This window comes from Eptesicus fuscus, chromosome 14 (genome assembly GCF_027574615.1).
Source record: "Eptesicus fuscus isolate TK198812 chromosome 14, DD_ASM_mEF_20220401, whole genome shotgun sequence".
NCBI classification, from domain to species: domain Eukaryota; kingdom Metazoa; phylum Chordata; class Mammalia; order Chiroptera; family Vespertilionidae; genus Eptesicus; species Eptesicus fuscus.
The window spans coordinates 64,042,971-64,060,068 of NC_072486.1; the positions used below are offsets into that span (position 1 = coordinate 64,042,971).

The 17,098-nt window shown below is 48.3% G+C and overlaps 2 protein-coding genes across 5 annotated transcripts; one reads left to right on the forward strand and one right to left on the reverse strand.

Moving 5' to 3' along the window:
- The first annotated feature begins 1,200 nt into the window (after positions 1-1,200).
- PAX4 (paired box 4) lies at positions 1,201-5,107 on the forward strand. Its single transcript, XM_008154064.2, has 9 exons — positions 1,201-1,395; positions 1,693-1,908; positions 2,193-2,268; positions 2,794-2,904; positions 3,129-3,211; positions 3,545-3,614; positions 4,110-4,165; positions 4,437-4,578; positions 4,914-5,107. The coding sequence occupies exons 1-9, from the start codon at positions 1,201-1,203 to the stop codon at positions 5,105-5,107; spliced, it is 1,143 nt and encodes a 380-aa protein (XP_008152286.2).
- Positions 5,108-8,061: 2,954 nt separating this feature from the next.
- FSCN3 (fascin actin-bundling protein 3) lies at positions 8,062-17,071 on the reverse strand. Of its 4 annotated transcripts, XM_054725964.1 has the most exons (8): positions 16,826-17,071; positions 15,661-15,823; positions 15,127-15,360; positions 14,691-14,809; positions 11,999-12,158; positions 11,156-11,326; positions 10,634-10,834; positions 8,062-8,316 (listed from the first exon to the last, which is right to left on the reverse strand). In XM_054725964.1, the coding sequence occupies exons 1-8, from the start codon at positions 16,967-16,969 to the stop codon at positions 8,081-8,083; spliced, it is 1,428 nt and encodes a 475-aa protein (XP_054581939.1). In that variant the 5' UTR covers positions 16,970-17,071; the 3' UTR covers positions 8,062-8,080. The 4 variants fall into 4 exon arrangements, with proteins under 4 accessions (XP_054581939.1, XP_054581940.1, XP_027984874.2 ...); XM_054725965.1 differs by having other exon boundaries at positions 15,127-15,823; positions 16,843-17,071; XM_028129073.2 differs by having other exon boundaries at positions 15,127-15,823.
- Between the last annotated feature and the right edge of the window lie 27 nt (positions 17,072-17,098).

The window sequence follows — 17,098 nt, forward strand, 5'->3', positions numbered from 1 at the left end:
CTTCACTATGAGGTCTAGAACTCCCCAGAGTTAACAGGAACAGCAATCCCAGCAAGTGAGAAACTACCAAGAGATGTGTCTTCCAGAAGAAGCCAGGACTTGGGGCTTGTTTATCTCTGTTTCCAGCCTGTGAGACCAGAACCTCAATGCCTGGGGGTGGAGCTAGCCCCATGTTTCCCAAATCTCCCTGGAGCGTATAAAAAACAGGAGCCAGACCTTCCCTAAAGTGTCCTGAAGGAAGCTTTCTGGCTGGTGGTTTGGGGGAAGCTAACCTCAGGAGCTGCCCAAAAGTGAAGGCAGAGCCTTGAACCTGGTCTCCAGCCTCAGATATTTGGCAACTGGGACCTTTGGTCACTGATGCCCTCTTCTGGCTGGGCAGCGTATCCTAAGTTTGAATCTGAGCTTAAGAGGCAGGAGCCCTAGCCCAAGTGCATCACCCAGGGCTGAGAAGGCTATTGAGGGGTCAGAGATGACAGTTGTCTATCTGGAAAAAGAGAAGCCTGAACATTGGCAGGCATTATCCCTTTCCACCTCCCTGTACATGGACATGTGAGAAATGAGAGCCCCCCTCCCTCCCAGACCCTTATCAGGACATCCAGAAAAATTCAGTCCTCTGCTGACCCTGTGATGTTTTACTTCATCACAGAAGGGTTTAAGTAAAGAAAATTTGAATTGCTTAGCTAACCTCCTGGCAAATTTTAGAAACCTGACCCTCTATCACAATATACTATATCCTAAGGCCATTCTAAGCAAGAGACTTCACCCCAAATCACCCCCGATTATCGCAGGCCCAGCCCCAAGACCGAGGAAGGAGATCCCAGGAGGAACTCCCCTCCCCAGGCTTCCCAGTTCCTGCCCTTCTGTGAAGAGGTCAGCCTGGAGCATGCCACAGGACGGTAAAACGCCTGGGAGAAGTGGGAGGACAGGGTGGCGTAAGGAGGGAGGGGATATCTACGGGGTCTGCTTCCATCCACGTGGTTTCATCTGCCCTTGGCCAGTGTTCAGGGGAAGCTTTGTCCAGTTACTCGCTCCCTGCTCCACCCTATTTCCCTTAGATCATGGGGGTCGCAGAGTAAAGTCTCACCCATGAGCCAGCTTCCAAGAAAGAGGCATGTTTGGGGGACCCCGGGAGCAGAAGGGGAGCAATCCGCTGGGGGGAAGACTTTCTCTATGGTGGAAAGCCAGGCTGGAGGGTCCTTCATGCCACAGGGTGGGCTGGAGAGAGGGGACACGTGGTTTGTGGATGCCTCCTTCTCATGCCCAGGGATCAGCAGTGTGAATCAGCTGGGGGGGCTCTTTGTGAACGGTCGGCCCCTGCCCCTGGACACCCGACAGCAGATCGTGCAGCTGGCAGTCAGTGGGATGCGGCCCTGTGACATCTCACGGAGCCTTAAGGTAGTGGGCTAGAACTTTCACCCGGGGATGGGGACAGAACGCAGGGAGAAGGGGTCCCCCTTAAGGCAAATCTGGAGCTATTACAGACTCTGAGGACCTTTGGGACCTGGGTTACTTCCTAGAAGATCCTCTTGGGGGCTGGGATGGGGAACTTCAGGCTCCCAGAGATGAGGCTGGACTCTCCACTCTGTGGCCTGGTCCCATAGGTTTCACTTTGCCTTGTCGCCTCCTCTGTCCCAGGCACGCTCACCTTCTGCCTATTATGCCTTAGCTGTTCCTGCTTCTCACCTGACCCAGGTATCTAACGGCTGTGTGAGCAAGATCCTAGGGCGTTACTACCGTACAGGTGTCTTGGAGCCCAAGGGAATTGGTGGTAGCAAGCCACGTCTGGCCACACCCCCTGTGGTGGCTCGAATCGCCCAGCTGAAGGGTGAGTGCCCGGCCCTCTTTGCCTGGGAGATCCAACGCCAGCTCTGTGCTGAAGGGCTTTGCACCCAGGACAAGACTCCCAGTGTAAGTGCCTCCTCTCCCAGCACTGGGGCTGCAAACAGGTTATCTGGGGAGAAGATCCCTTCTTATCTCGCAATGAGGACATCCTAGGCTGGCGGGCCGGGCTCCTGGGCTCTCTTCTGAAAAGGGGTGAGACAGGTGAGAAGAAACTATGGGGGAGAGAAAAGGCTGCACGCAGGAACTGTGTGGGCCGGGACAGAGGAGAGAAAGGACACTGGGGAAATAGCCTTAGGATGCAAGCCTGGGGCTGTGTACCATCTCCCCCCTCAACACCCTGACACCTCCAGGTCTCCTCCATCAACCGAGTCCTGCGGACACTACAGGAGGACCAGAGACTGCCCTGGGCACAGCTCAGATCACCAGGTGGGTCTTTGCATTGCCCCCAGGGATGATCAGAACCAAACCTAAGCAGTTTGCAGTTCATTACAGGCTCATTCCCTCCTGGCAGAAGAAAACTGAGGCTCAGAAGGGAAATGACTTCCCCAAGGTCACCAGCTAGGTGTTGGCAGGTCCTGGAACAGAACCCAAGTCCCCTAGCCTTAGGTTCACAGGATCTGCTGATGAAGAGGCAGGACTGGGCCTTCTAACCCTCCCTCTGCCCCATGCACAACTTTTAATAGCACCTTTCGTGACCTGTGGGGTTATGCAAACCTGGACCAACCTTGCTGCTGTTTCCCCCCAAACACCAAGCATGCTTCCTACTGTGGCATTGAGTATGCCTCCTACCAAGTGCCTCTGCAGTGACCTCCAAGTGCGAATGCCCCCCCAGTGCAGCTCTGCTCTTATACCCACGCTGTCTCCTGTCCATAGCCCCAGGGCCTTGGGGACCCCATCTGACCAGTGGAATCACCATCACAAACTACCACAGGCCATTGTCCCTCTTTTCAGCTGTTTTGGCTCCAGTTCCTCACACTCCCCATAGTGGCTCTGAGGCTCCTCGAGGTCCCCACCGGAATCGGACTATCTTCTCCCCAGGCCAAGCTGAGGCGCTGGAGAAAGGTGCTGGGCCGGGGTGGACAGTGGGTCAGAGGTTGCTCAGTGTGCCATATGGAGGCCATGTCCCTGAGGCCTGTGGGCAAAGGTTGAGAGGTGGAGGCTGTGGTGGTCCTATCTTGGGGACAAAGGCTGTTTAGAATTGTAGCAGGTGGGGCGTGGGGCCTGAGGGGGAGACCCATGCCTTGCTCCTCTCCCCATGCTCTTGCGATGAGCCCCGATCTCTACAGAGTTCCAGCGTGGGCAGTATCCTGATTCAGTGGCCCGTGGAAAGCTGGCTGCTTCTACCTCTTTGCCCGAGGACACGGTGAGGGTGAGTGAGCTCTGCCACATAATGTGCACAAACCACAAGGATAGAGTCCGTTCTGGGAAGGCTTTGGGTTCTGGTGAGGTGGAGAAGGGGGCAATAAGGTGGAAACAAATTGTTTGGAGCAGAAATTAGAGACAAGAGCCTCCTTGTTCTCCTCTCCTTCCCCACCTCAAGCCTTTGAGTTGAGAAGGGACAGCAAAGGCCAGAGCAGGAAGGGAAGATGTCAGGTCTCAGGAAAGGTCTGTGCTCTGAGGCGGGTCAGGAACAGGTGGTGAGAGCAGTAGGTGCCAGGAGGTGGGGAGCACAGCCAGCTACTTCGTTTCTGCCCTTTCTCAGGTCTGGTTTTCCAACCGAAGAGCCAAGTGGCGCCGACAAGAGAAGCTCAAGTGGGAAATGCAGCTTCCAGGTGATTTCTCTGCCCATCCATCCATTCACTCACCTACCCACCCACCCTTCCTTCCCTCCCTGCCTTCCTTCTTTCCTTCCTTCCTTCCTTCCTTCCTTCCTTCCTTCCTTCCTTCCTTCCTTCCTTCCTTCCTTCCTTCCTTCCTTCCTTTGTTCCTTCCTTCTTTCCTTCATCTACTCACCTACCCAGCCTTGCTTCCTTCCATCCATCCACTCACCTAACATTTACTTGGCCCTCCCATGTACCAGGCCCTATGTTAGATGCTGGACAGTCCCTGCTCTTCAGGGCTGCAGTGTCCTCAGTTTACCATCCCTGGAATTGAATCCTTCTTCCCTAGTCCCCCAAGGCTGTGCCAGTTGAGGGTTGTAGCATCCACCTTCTCTCACCCCTGTCAGAAGTTGCTCCCTTTCCCAGAACCTTCTTGCCTCTCACTGCCATGCCCTGCTCCCTAGACCCTGGTTTCTCCCTCTGAGTGGATCCACCCTCACTTTGTAGGTGCTTCTCAGGGACTGACTGTACCGAGTGCTTCCCCAGGGTTCGTCTCTGCACAGGTATCTAAACAGGGAGTTTATGAACTTGGGAGACTGGAGGGCTCACTGCTTCTCCCACTCCCAGTGAAGGCCTGCACCAGATTTCATGGCTCTCCTGGGGTCCCCACAGTGCACACTTCCAGAAAGTGCCATCCTCACAATCTACTACATGAATGGCACCCTCTGGAGTTGTATAGTATGCATTCTGGCAGGGGCGGGCAGCCCTGGGGTCCTAGTCCTGCTAAACAGAAGGTATCACTGGCAGCTGAGGGTGTTCTCTTCCTTTTTTTAGCAATCCCTTGGCAGTGTGACCACAGTGGCCCTGCCTGTTCCAGAATCCTTGGGTCCCTCCTGCTATCAGCTGTGCTGGGGGACAGCACCAGACAGTTGCCTGAGTGACACCCCACCCCAAGCCTGTCTCAAGCCCTGCTGGGGTAAGAATACAGGCCATGCCTCACTCCTGCAGGGTGTGGGGAGGGCTAGCTGACTCCACAGGAAGGCATGGATCTCTGGTCAAGATCATCAAAGGAAACTCGATAGAGCTTTTCTCCTTGCTTGCATGGCCCACAAAGCTGGGGAGACTAGTATCTTCTGAATCTATAGGACCACCGACAGCGATAGCAGGAAAAGGGAGTGGGATTGGGATTTGAGTGTTTCTATTCAGGGTAAAGAACCAACATCTGTGACTCTCCTCATCAGTGATTTTGCGGGGGGTGGGGAGGGCGGTGGCAGCAATAATCCCAAGCTCACCCTCTCTCTGTCCCTGCAGGCTACCTGCGCCCCACAGCTGAGCCCCCTGCGTTCAGTACTGTCCGGCCATCCTTGCCTTTCCTTTCACTGCCCCCGCTGCCGTCAGTCTTGGTGCCCCTCAGGCCTTGCTCTGGTTTGACTCCCCAGTACTGCAAGGCCTGCGATGAGGGAGGAGGGCCAGAATGCAAAGGAGAAGCGGTGCAGAGGGTCTAATGCTGGCCTGCTCAAGCACACCATTGCTCCTTCCTCCTTCCTGCATCTCTTCCTCGTTGGTGGACCTTGCCTGGTCCTGCCCTCCTGCCCCTCATTCCTGCCACCTGATTTGAGGGACTGGAGAAGCCATGCTGACCCACTTCTCTTAGTGGCCTCAAAAGACCTCCACTTGGCAATTTAATAAAAACATTTTTAAACTTAGCAGTAGTTCCTATGTCCTTCATGTTTTTCCCATGAGCACTCATACTCCCCCCTTACATTTAACAATTATAAACAGTTTGCTCTATCTATCTATCTATCTATCTATCTATCTATCTATCTATCTATCAACTATCTATCATCTATCTATCTGTCTATCTGTCTATCTATCTAATCTACTTATGAATGCATGCATGCATGTATCATCTATCTAGCTATTGTATATATGGGTTTATGTAACTATGTATGTATATAGTATGTATCTATCTAGCTATCTACCTATCTACATATGTATGTGTGTATATACCTATCTTGGTATTTGAGTGCTCATATACCCACACATATGTTCACACACACACACACACACACACACACACTGATAGTACATCATAGTGCATCACCCCTACGTCCTCCAGCATGCATCTCCAAAAAATAATAAATATTTTATATAACTGCAAAACCATGACCACATCTGAGAAAATTTTCAATATTCCTTAATCTAAAAAAAAGACATAATTCTTTAATGGTTTATCTCTCTCTCTCTCTCTCTCTCTCTCTATATATATATATATATATATATATATCTTTATACATATATATCATGGTAGCAAGCAATAGAAATGCTGTTTTTCACATTCTACTTGTCCCTTTATACTCCTGGGGTATGTTTGCTTGCTGCTTCTTCGCAGTAAGTTCCCAATCTGCTCAATTTTGTTCCCTGCAGAGAAATCTCTAGGCTCCTCCTGGGAAGCCTTGGAATGCAGGGAAAAAGAAAAATATGGGGAAACGGGGGTGAAGAAGAGGGTATTTGGGATGGGAAATGGGCTCATCCCTCCAAATTCTTCACCTTTTGAAGAGCAGGGATGGAATGAAAATGCAAAAGGTTGGGAGATTGGGGACCTTTTTGTCTATTCTAGGTACTGGTCCAGAAGTTGTCGTTCAAGAGATCTCTTTATCATCAAACACTCTAGAATTATGCTGTTCAATAAGTAGTCACCAACCACATGTGGCTATCAAAATTAAATACAGTGAGTAATTCAGCTCCTCACTCATACCAGCCATCTATCAAATGCCCAAGTCACATGTGGCCTGAGGCTACTGTATTGGACATTAGCATGAAATTCCAAGGGTAACAGAGCCTGCCCCTGCCCTGCCTTCAATACGCCCAAGCTGGAGGCCTGCTGGACAGACCGCCCAGGGAGATGGGTGAGGCTTTGCAGGGTGACAATCTGCCTAGCACCATCTGAAAAAAAGCCATTCACTTCAGCTACAGGACTGACATCAGCAATGGGAGAAGAGACCCATGGCTGAGCACATTCAAGTGGAGAATGGATAGCCACTTGTGGGAAACAGGGCATAAGAGAGAAAATATGTTGTATGTGTCCCCGTGCACACGCATGCCCGCTCATATGAGTGTGGATGTGTATTTATGGAATGCTGAGAGATTCTGCATTAAATGACCTCCAAGGTCCTATCTCTGAAGAATGTGTCCACTACATATCTGTGGCTTGTTCTTCATGTTCTCTAGGAAAGGAGGTGTCCTGGCCTCTAGTGTTCTCATGCTTCATTTATTGGATAAAATTTTAACAAAATTCTTTTATATCTCTTGAGGAGAAACATACTTACAAAGAAACCCTGAGATCATTTTCCTCATTCCAAACGCACTATCTCTCATGTTCCAGTTTCAGCAGCTCTTCTAAATGGACTCAAAAATCAAGCACTCATTATGGTACAGTGCAGTTTTCCCAAAGTGGGGGTCAGTCATCATTGGTGGTATCTGAAAACACTTTAGGAGGTGTGTGAATGCTGCTTTAAATAATGAGTCAGGGGGGAAAGGGGGACATATGTAAGACTTTCAACAATAAGTAATTATTAAAAAAATAATATTGCGTCAAATGAAAATATGATTCCCTTTCTATTCTGATTACATCAAAGAAAAAGTCTTCATTTTGGTCCTAGTTTTTAGTGCCTCTGTAACAGTTGCTAATCTTTCTTTTTTTTTTTTTTTTTAACAGAGGGACAGGGAGCCTCAGCCTCTGAGCCTTGGGCAGGGAAGGGGGAAATCTAACTAGGGCTGATAACACCACTTTATTTTCATTGTATTTACTTTTAGGACCATTTTCTATTTTTGGCAAGTGATTCTGGTCTTCCATTTTATGATAGTGATTAAAATAATCCTTTCTACATAAATATACTTGAGTCTATGTCAATAAAAACATGAATAGGGCAGATGGCAAGTAGATAAACATCGAAGTTATGAAGACAGTGCAAGAATGACAGTCACCTTGGAAGCTCTGTTTTGATGGAAAGAGTAGTGGCCATTAGAGTCCACTCTAATTGAAGAATTGAGCCAGAGGTCCCAGTCATGGGACCTTGGGCAAATTACTCCAGCTTCCTGAAAAAGGTGGCCAGTGATGGGGAAAGTACCTGTTGTTCCCAACTGACTGGACCGAAGGACCAAGATAGGATGATTGGTTAACTTCAGGGGTGATGGGGTCGTGGTGAGAGGATGGGCTATATGGCCATGAGCTATTATTACCATTACCCTGTGCCCATAGGATTACTGAGCCTTAATTCTTTCTAAACCAATGGACATTTAGTCATATCTGGATTCTGAGTCCTTCAGGGCAAGGCTGACTCCTTATTGTATCACTGGGGGAAGCCTGGTGTTTCTGGTGGGGATGGGGAGGATCAATGGAAGATCCATTGATCTTCTAGGTCTCATTTGGTCTCCTCTCTTCTGGCTAGGACTTGGAGTGATGTAGGGCTTCAGTATCAACCTACCCCCTCCTCCAGACCCCTACTCTGTACTGAATAAGATGCACACCAGGGTCTTGGGGGTGGCCTTTTGTGATGTATTGTTGCTATAAACAGATGTTTTGCTAAACTGGGTAGGAAAAGTTGTGTAACAGATATTCTTCTCGTGGATCTTGACTCTGGGGTTCTTGTTCTGTTTAGTGTAGTAGTTTCTCCTGGAGGAATTGGATTTCTGTCGGTGGCATCCCATTGACCTGGGAAATGAAGAGGAAATAGAAACCATCAGTCAGTCATTTGCTGATCTCTGTATTTTAGGAAAAAACCTGTAAGATCCTGTGGGAAGAGAGAGGGTAAACTGATTTGTCCCATTCTTTATGAGGGATCACATGGACATGTAAAGTTAATTTATAGAAAAAGGCAGTAGAAATTATTTTTTAATCAAATGAATGGTGCAGAAATGCCATCAGAGCTCTTAGGGAGACTGCAGTCAATAGGTACAATTTACTAAGTGAGAGTATCCTTGGTGCCAGGCTGTTTACTAAGCATTATACAACCATTATCTCATGTAGCACAACAATCGCATGAGATAAATACTATATCCCCATTTCACTCTTGAGAAGCAGACTTTATGACATTTATTTGTCCAAGTTCAAATGGGTAAAAATCTAATTACAACCCAGTTCTGTGTCCAGAAGGGAGCTCGTAACCGCTACAATACACTGTCTCCTTGAATGTCAGGCCTGGAAGGAGCCTGAGAAATTAAGTTCAAGCCAACCCCTTCATGAAATAGATCAGAAAACAAGTCCAGTGGAATTTCATTTTATTTTTTTTCCAGTCTGGTCATAGTAAAAGGTTTGTGTGAAAAACTGGTAGAAAAATGGAGGAAAGGAGAGAACACATATTGGGGAGGGGGGATCCTATACCTAGATTCATATTGTCATTTAACCTTCACACCACCCTATCAATTAGATATTATTCCCATTTTACAGATAAGGAAACCAAGGCCTAGAAGTGTTAAAGCAATTTCCCCAAAGACCAAGCCTTATTAACTCTTGGTTTCAGATCTATTTGATACCAAAGTATCATACCACAACATCACCACTTTCCAAGGCAGGCAAGGGAGGTGGGTTGTGAAAGGATAGGTCTAAGAGCAGTGAGGTGTTTGTCCTCAAGAGCTGTGAACAGGGAATGATGGCCTTTAGGCAGTATTTTAGGAAAGGGAACTGAATGTGGAGAACAGATTAGGTGGGGATGGATCTGGCGAGTGCTACGAGTGCTACGGGGGAGCCTTTGTGACAGTGCAGGCTTTTGAAATGTTAATATCCTCCTTCCTTTGAGATGTGTGAATCTATCTAACTCCCATGATAACCCTGTGAGGCAGGCAGATTGGATATCACCTCCATTGAAAATGGAGACAAGGAAACTGAGGCTCAAGGATGTGGTTTGCCAAATGATACAACAATTCAGTGACTCAGCAAGTATACAACCCAAATCTTCTGACCCCCATTCCAGGGCTCATTCCAACATGTCCCAGCTCCCTTGAAAGCATCTCTGACTTGGAATAAGCTGGCAGGAGGGCTGCTTAGCTCACCTGGCAGTAGTAGCAATTAAGGAGGAACAAGCAGCCCTGACCAGTATGGCTCAGTTGGTTGGAGCATCTTCCTATATGCCAAAAGGTTGTGGGTTCAATTCCTGGTCAGGACACATACAGAAGGCAACCAATTGATTCTCTCTCTCTCCCCGCACCCCCCCCCCCCACCCCCCATCCCCTGCTTTTTCTCCCCTCTCTAAAATCAATAAGCATATCCTCAGGTGAGGATTTTTTTTTTTTTAAGAAGGAGCAAGCACTAAAGAGACCTTGTTAAGGAAGAAGCCAATAATTTCCAAGGGGGGGGGGGGGTGGTTGGTGAAGAGAACAAAAGGGAGGAAGGAGAGATGGAGCTGAGGTCTTGAGCCTGAGCCATCTGGGAGGATGGCAATGCCCTAGATGGCCATGGGGAGGGGAGGATGAGGCGGCTGATTTTGAAGGGATGGCAGGATGAAGTCAAGTCAACTGTCAATCAGGAAGTTAGAGATGAGGTTAGAGTTCAGGAGAAGGGTCAAGGCTAAAATAAATATCTGGGAGCCATCAGTACCCCAGAGATCCAGGAGTAAGGATGGAAAGTGCACTGGGTAGAAAGCATATCTTCAGTCACTCTTTTTGAAAAAAATGAGAAAACTCTACATCTTTATAAAGATAAACAGATACACAGCATGCCTCACCCTGTCCCCTGCAGGCTTGCTTGCAAGTGCTGTTATGTGTGGCATAATAGTGAGAAACCTAGACCTGGGATTCAGAAACCTAGACCTGGGATTCTAGAAACCTAGATCCTCTCTCCAGGATATCTAGGACTAGGATCCCCGAGAGGCACGGGTTTGGACACATGTCCGGAGTTGATATAGTTGTAGGACAGAAGTCAGCCCATGGTACATTTTGGTCTTACTCTCACCTGCCACCCCTCCACCTCCCTTCTCCTCCTGCCCCCCCGGTTCCTGCTCCCCTACACCAGGTTCTTACCCACTGTCCCTTACCTAAAATTCCCAAATACACTCTTTGGTAATGTCCTCGCTGTCTGCCAACAGGGTGCCACTTCGGTCGGATCGCATGTAGAAGCCATTGGGTGCCAACACTGTGAGCAAGTTGCTCCCCTGAAGCTCGATACAGAAGTTGAGGGCAAACTTTCCCCAAGGGCGAAAGGTGCCAAAGGATGTGATTGACCAGAAAGATCCACCCTGTGCTGGGGAGGGGAGAGCTCAGGTCAGTGGGCCATTCAGAAGGGGAGCCCTCCAGCAGTGCAGCCTCTGAGGGGGCTCCCAGGACAGATGCCACCCTCCCTGGCTCCCCTGCCGGGCCTGCGCTGGCAGACCCCTCCACGGAAATGCAGGAGGGCTGGTTTCTGTTCTGCCAACCCATCTGGAGGCCTAGAAGTGTGAAAACTAAAAGACACTCTGGTTTTCCCTTTGTGATGAACAGGTCCTGAGCGGCAGACCCTGATGTCTGAGTTGGGGCTAAGGCAAGGCTAGACTGTGAGCTGAGGGTGAGGAGCTACTCACCCTGAAAATGGTAGATGCCCTGGCGGCAGGGCAGCAGGTGAATGCAGTTGGGCTGGTCCATGTTGCACTGCATGAGGTCATGTCCTGATGAGATGCCCACATATCCATACCGACCTCGCAATGCAAGGAAGGGGCGGTTGGCTAATCGAATCCCAAATTCTTCATTTGGGCCTGAAAGAAATTAGGAAGGCGTTATTTGGGCGGGTTGCCTCCAGAAGCTTTGTCAGATAGAAGCAGGAATGGGGGGACACTAATTGCAGAAGGCTATTGTCGATATTTTTAACATTTAGTGAACACCTACTGTGTGCTAGGTACTAGTGTGAAATGTTTGTGAAAGCACTTAGAAATTTTTATAGTCTTCCTACCTTTGAGATGTGTGACTCTAACCCTCATGATAACCCTGTGAGGCAGGCAGATTGGATATCACCTCCACTGAAAATGGCTCAAAGAGGTGGTTTGCCCAAATGATGGCAAAAATTCAGAGACTCAGCCAAAACCGGTTTGGCTCAGTGGATAGAGCGTCGGTCTGCGGACTGGGGGGTCCCAGGTTCGATTCCGGTCAGGGGCATGTGCATTGGTTGCGGGCACATCCCCGGTGGGGGTTGTGCAGGAGGCAGCTGGTCGATGTTTCTCTCTCATCGATGTTTCTAGCTCTCTATCCCTCTCCCTTCCTCTCTGTAAAAAATCAATAAAATATATTAAAAAAAAAAAATTCAGAGACTCGGCAAGTATACAGACCCAAATCTTCTGACCCCCCATTCCAGGGCTCGTTCCAATATGTCCCAGCTCCCTTGAAAGCATCTCTGACTTGGAATAAGCTGGCAGGAGGGCTGCTTAGCTCACCTGGAAAGGCAGCATTGGCTATGAGCAGGCTGTTGGGTGCGATGCCCAAGAAGCGTCCACTGGGAGACTGCAGGATGATCCTGCCACAATTCCAGTGCATACGGAAGAAGGTGTCACACTCCAGCGGGTGCCCATTCGCCAGCACCGTCCTGTGGCGCCTCTGGAGATTATAATGAGAACAGAAAAGGAACGCAAGGGATGAAACTAGCTTTCTTCCCATCGTTTTTATTCCTAAACCTTCTTTCCTACGTCCCACCCACTAGCCTTTTTCATTCTCCCAGGGTTTGCTTTATACTTGCATATTGTTTTTGGAAAACGTGTTGTGACCTCAGCCCTCTCACTTGCCTAGTCTGTGCTGTATCCCAGAGCCCCAGTATCAAAAAGGGACCTGGATATCCATATGGAGAGAAATAAACCGTGGCCCAGACTCCAAAATAATTTCAAAATGGATCATAGATGTAAAAGTGAAACCTAAATTATAAAACATCTAAAAGAGAACAAAGGAGAAATTCTTTGCAATTTTGGGGTAGGCAATGATTTCTTGGGACAAAAAAAAAAAAAAAAGAAAGAAAGCACTAATCATTTATAAAATGTAGAAATTGGACTTCATTAAATTTAAAACTCATTACTCAAAAGACACTGGTAAGCAAGTGAAAAAGCAAGCCACAGATTAGGAGAAAACATTTACATATATTTGGCAAAGGACTTGACTTTAGAACATATAATAGAGAACCCTTATAATTCAATAATAAGACAATCCAATAACAAATGGGCAAAAAATTTGAACAGAGAAAATATACAAATACTCAAAAATTACATGTAAAGATGATCATACATTATCAATTATAAGGGAAATGCAAATTAAAGCCATAATAAAATGTCATTACACACCCATTATGTTGGCTAAAATTAAAAAAAACAACACAATACCAAGTGTTGAGGATGTAAAATGGTACAGTCACTTTAGAAATCTATTTTACATTTTCTTAAAAAGTTAAGCACACATTTTATCAGTAGTTACAATGCTGGGTATGTGCCCAAGATAATTGAAAAAATAGGCCCACAAAAAGACTTATACACCAATGTTTATAGCAACTTTATTCATAATAGCCAGACTGGGAACAACTCAAGTTATTAACAAGTGAATGGGTAAACAAATTATGTTTGTGATTTTATTTTTTTATTTTTTTAGAGATAAAGGGAGAGGGAGAGAGAAAGAAACATCTATCAGCTGCCTCCTGCACACTTTCTACCTGGGATGGAGCCCACAACCTGGGTCCCTGCCCTGACTGGAAACTGCAACCTTTCTGTGTATAGGATGATGCCCAACCAACTGAGCCACACTGGCCAGGGCTGTTTGTGTTTTTGAGTAGTAAAATACTACTCAGCAATAGAAAGGAATCAACTTCTGATACATGCAACATCATGAATAAATTCAAACACAGTATGTTGAGTGAAAGAAGAATACATACTGTAATACAGTATGTTTCCATTTATATGAAACTAGAGGCCTGGTGCACGAAATCTGTGCACGGGCAGGGTCAGTGATCAGGGCCAATCTGTGGGGTGACCGGCAGGGCAATTGGAGGCCTCCCGCAGGCACCCGCCTTGGCTGGCCTGGGGCCTGCCGGCTGAGGGCAGCTCCTGCATTAAGCATCTGCCCTCTGGTAGTCAGTGTGTGTCATAGCGACTGGTCGTTCCACCGGTAGTTCCACTGTTCGGTTGATTTGCGTATTAGGCTTTTATTATATAGGATTCTGAAGTAGGAAAATCTAAATGTAATCCACAGTGGCAGAATACATATCAGCGGTAGTGAGAAGAGCAAGGATGAATGGAACTGACTGGAAAGGGGCAAGAGGAATTTCTGTGGTGGTGAAAATAGTCTCTAACTTGTTAAATGGTTGTGGCATGGTTGCATAGGTGTATACATTTGTCAAAATGTATTGAATTGCACACTTAAAATGGGTGTATTTTATTGTATGTGAGTTGATAAATTAAATTGATTTTTTTCAGAAAAGGCCCCATTGGCCCTAGCCGGTTTGGCTAAGTGGTTAGAGCATTGGCCCTTGGACTAAAGGGTCAATGAGGGCTGGATTCTGGTCAAGGACACATACCTTGGTTGCAGGCTTGAATCCCACCTCCGGTTGGCGCTCATACAGGAGGCAACCAATCAATGTGTCTCTCTCACATGAGTGTTTCTCTTTCTCTTTTTCTCTCCCGCTCTCTTCCACTCTTTCTAAAAAAATCAATGAAAAAAATATCCTGCCGAAACCGGTTTGGCTCAGTGGATAGAGCGTCGGTCTGCGGACTAAAGGGTCCCAGGTTCGATTCCGGTCAAGGGCATGTACATTGGTTGCGGGCACATCCCTGGTAGGGGGGTGTGCAGGAGGCAGCTGGTCGATGTTTCTCTCTCATCGATGTTTCTAGCTCTCTATCCCTCTCCCTTCCTCTCTGTAAAAAATCAATAAAATATATTTTTAAAAAAATATATCCTCAGGTGAGGATTACCAACAACAAAAAAGAGGCCTCATTGGGTGAATATTGGCCCATTGGGTGAAAATGAATGTTTATTGACAAGGGCCTCCATGGTTCACTTTACCATCTGATCATCTGCCTTGAAGAAGGATAAAGTGTGTCTAGAGAGAGAATTTAGGGCTTAAAGGTTATCTTGCTCAGAAAGCCAAGGTCTTACCTGGGCTAGGTAGCAACCATTGGCTGAACGAAGCTGCAACATGGGTCTGTCATTGTTACTTTCAAACTGGAACAACGACATTGGGGTTAAGTGCTCAGAGGCAGCATATACCTCAACATCTGCAGAGGAAGAATATGTCATAATAAGCCCAAGTCTTGTCTCATCCTCAGTTTCAGCCCCTTCTCTATGCTTTATGACTGGGGTTCCCTCTGCTTTCCCTCCTTGTCCTTCATCACCTTCTATTGGACCCTAGAAGCCCGGAGAAGACCCAGAACCCTTTCCCCTTTATTGCCCTTCTCCATGGCACAGAGATCTTGGGACCCCTACATATTCCTTGTGAGTAGGTTCGAAACTCCTTACTGATCCCAAACACATTTTCCTCTTTTCAGTAGCTAGCCCTCCCTTCCTCCAGGGCTGTATCGGACCCAGCACTTGCCATAGACGACAGAGAGGAACTTCCGAGTCTTTGCCCTGAGGCTGACCCACGTGGGGCAACGCTGTAGGATGAACCACTCCTCACCCCTATGGGGATTGGAGCCCAGGCCCAGGAGCAGGCGTGGGCCCTGTGCATACAACATGCCCCCTTCTCCATCACTCAGTGCCACGAGTCCTCCAGGCCGCACTTGCATGTGAAAAGCAGTCTGTGATGAGGGTTTGGAGACCAGCCGGTCTAAGTGGGACAAGAAACAGTGTGTAGATGTCTCCAGGTGGTAGCATCCATCTTGGAAATGCAACAGGAACCCACATTCCCCCAGGCAGGGAACTGGTGCGTCCACCCAGACACGACCCACAGTAGGGTCGGCCCTGGCATAGCGGTGGTTGAAGGGGCTGTAGAGGATCACGTGGACATGCAGGGCTGGCCGGGGCGTCCACATATGGTAAGCTGAGAGGACCCGGGAGTTGCAGAACACATCGTGGCCATCGGACTCCAGATAACGACCACTGATTATGCACTGGAGGGTCCACTTGCCATTGCGGTGGAAACGGAGTAGGAAGCATCCGTGGTGGCTCGTCCTTGGCCGGTCATAGCACAGGGAGCCGTCTGCCTCACACAGAAGGTAGAGGCCCTGCAAGCTCCTTAGCCGCACCACAGCCTGTGTGTCATGCTCATTGCTGACCAGAATCTCCCAGGTCTGGAGGCATTGGGAGGGAGGAGAGGGAAATCAGTACTGCAAGTGACTAGACCCAGGAGTCCTACAACCATCACCTCTGGCACCACCCTAGACCAACCAACTTCCCCTTCCACATCAGCCTCCTGGATGTTGGTTTCTTTACTCTCTCATCCAACAGTAATCAAAAGATCTCAGGACACCTCCAGCACTAGAGCCACAGGGCTTCTCAGGATTCCAAGAGAAGTTCTGGATGCCCACCTTCTCCAACTAATGGAAGGTAAACCTCCCTCTCTTCCTTGGACCACTTCCTTCAATACCTAGTTTTTAAAGAAATGTTTTGATTTAAGTCTTACTTCTCTCTTCCTTACTGTTGCCCCTGAATAGCACACTCAGCCAACTCTTTCACCCCCAAAGGACACCTCCCGAACATGGCAGGAGAAAAGCAAGACCTCTTACAGCCAGGCCTGGGAGCACAGAGAGTTGAGATGCAACTGATTGCTTTAGCTGCGATCAACCCTGTTATAAGCGAGAGGATCTCGCTACTGCTTCAATCTTAGTACCATCCCAGAGGGGCCTACATCTCTCTAAAATGAGAACCAACTCTCCTAGGGCTTCTAGTGTACCCCATTTCCACACTACAACCAGAATAAAAACATAGTCTTGCAGTATCCACTGATTTAACTGTTGGATCCCCAAAATTCTGCCTTCCAGCCTGGGCTCTCCACCTCTCCTCTTTGTGATGACACAGCCACTCTGTGCTGGAATGCAGGGTAGGGGACATACAGAGCTAGACCAAGTAGCAAGGCCAGGGCTGAGCGTCACCTCCTGGAATAGGTTTAGAGACAGGGAGATGGAGCAATAGAGACCGGTGGGCAAGAGCCTGGGGTAGAAGGGTCTTGAGCTAGCAATGGCAGAGGCCAGAAAAGTAATCAGGTAGAGTGCACTTCCCCGCCCCCCTCTCGTCCCCCAACATGAGAGCTTAGTCACTGGGAAAATGGTTCCAGTACAGGTTTACTCTGTTACCTGTCTCCGGCCCAAACCTTTTGCAGTAGTAGTGACCATATTCTTATATGGCTCATAAGTGAGGTAGGATCCTGCCCAGCTGATGAGCCCAACCCTTAGGTCTTCCGGCTTGGGTAGCCTTTGCATCCATTCCACCTCCTCCATGGGGCCGGCACCACAGCTGATGACTCCTTCCGGCCCAGCCTTCCCCCCAGTGGTGAGGTTCCACAGGCCATAGGGCCTGGAATCAGGCCCCAAGTACCCACCGGAAGACGTTCCCAGAGGGAACTTTCC

Bases quoted from the DNA above. Each gene is read 5' to 3' on its own strand.
- PAX4 (XM_008154064.2), top strand. From the start codon at position 1,201: ATGCCACAGGGTGGGCTGGAGAGAGGGGACACGTGGTTTGTGGATGCC. The intron at 2,269-2,793 runs GTGGGTCTTTGC...CCCTCTTTTCAG, and splicing joins GGCACAGCTCAGATCACCAG to CTGTTTTGGCTCCAGTTCCT. The intron at 4,579-4,913 runs GTAAGAATACAG...CTGTCCCTGCAG, and splicing joins CTGTCTCAAGCCCTGCTGGG to GCTACCTGCGCCCCACAGCT.
- FSCN3 (XM_028129073.2), bottom strand. From the start codon at position 16,969: ATGGAGGAGGTGGAATGGATGCAAAGGCTACCCAAGCCGGAAGACCTA. The intron at 14,810-15,126 runs GCAAGTGCTGGG...CTTCCTCTGCAG, and splicing joins GTTCCTCTCTGTCGTCTATG to ATGTTGAGGTATATGCTGCC. The intron at 11,327-11,998 runs GTGAGCTAAGCA...AATTTCTTTCAG, and splicing joins AGCCAATGCTGCCTTTCCAG to GCCCAAATGAAGAATTTGGG.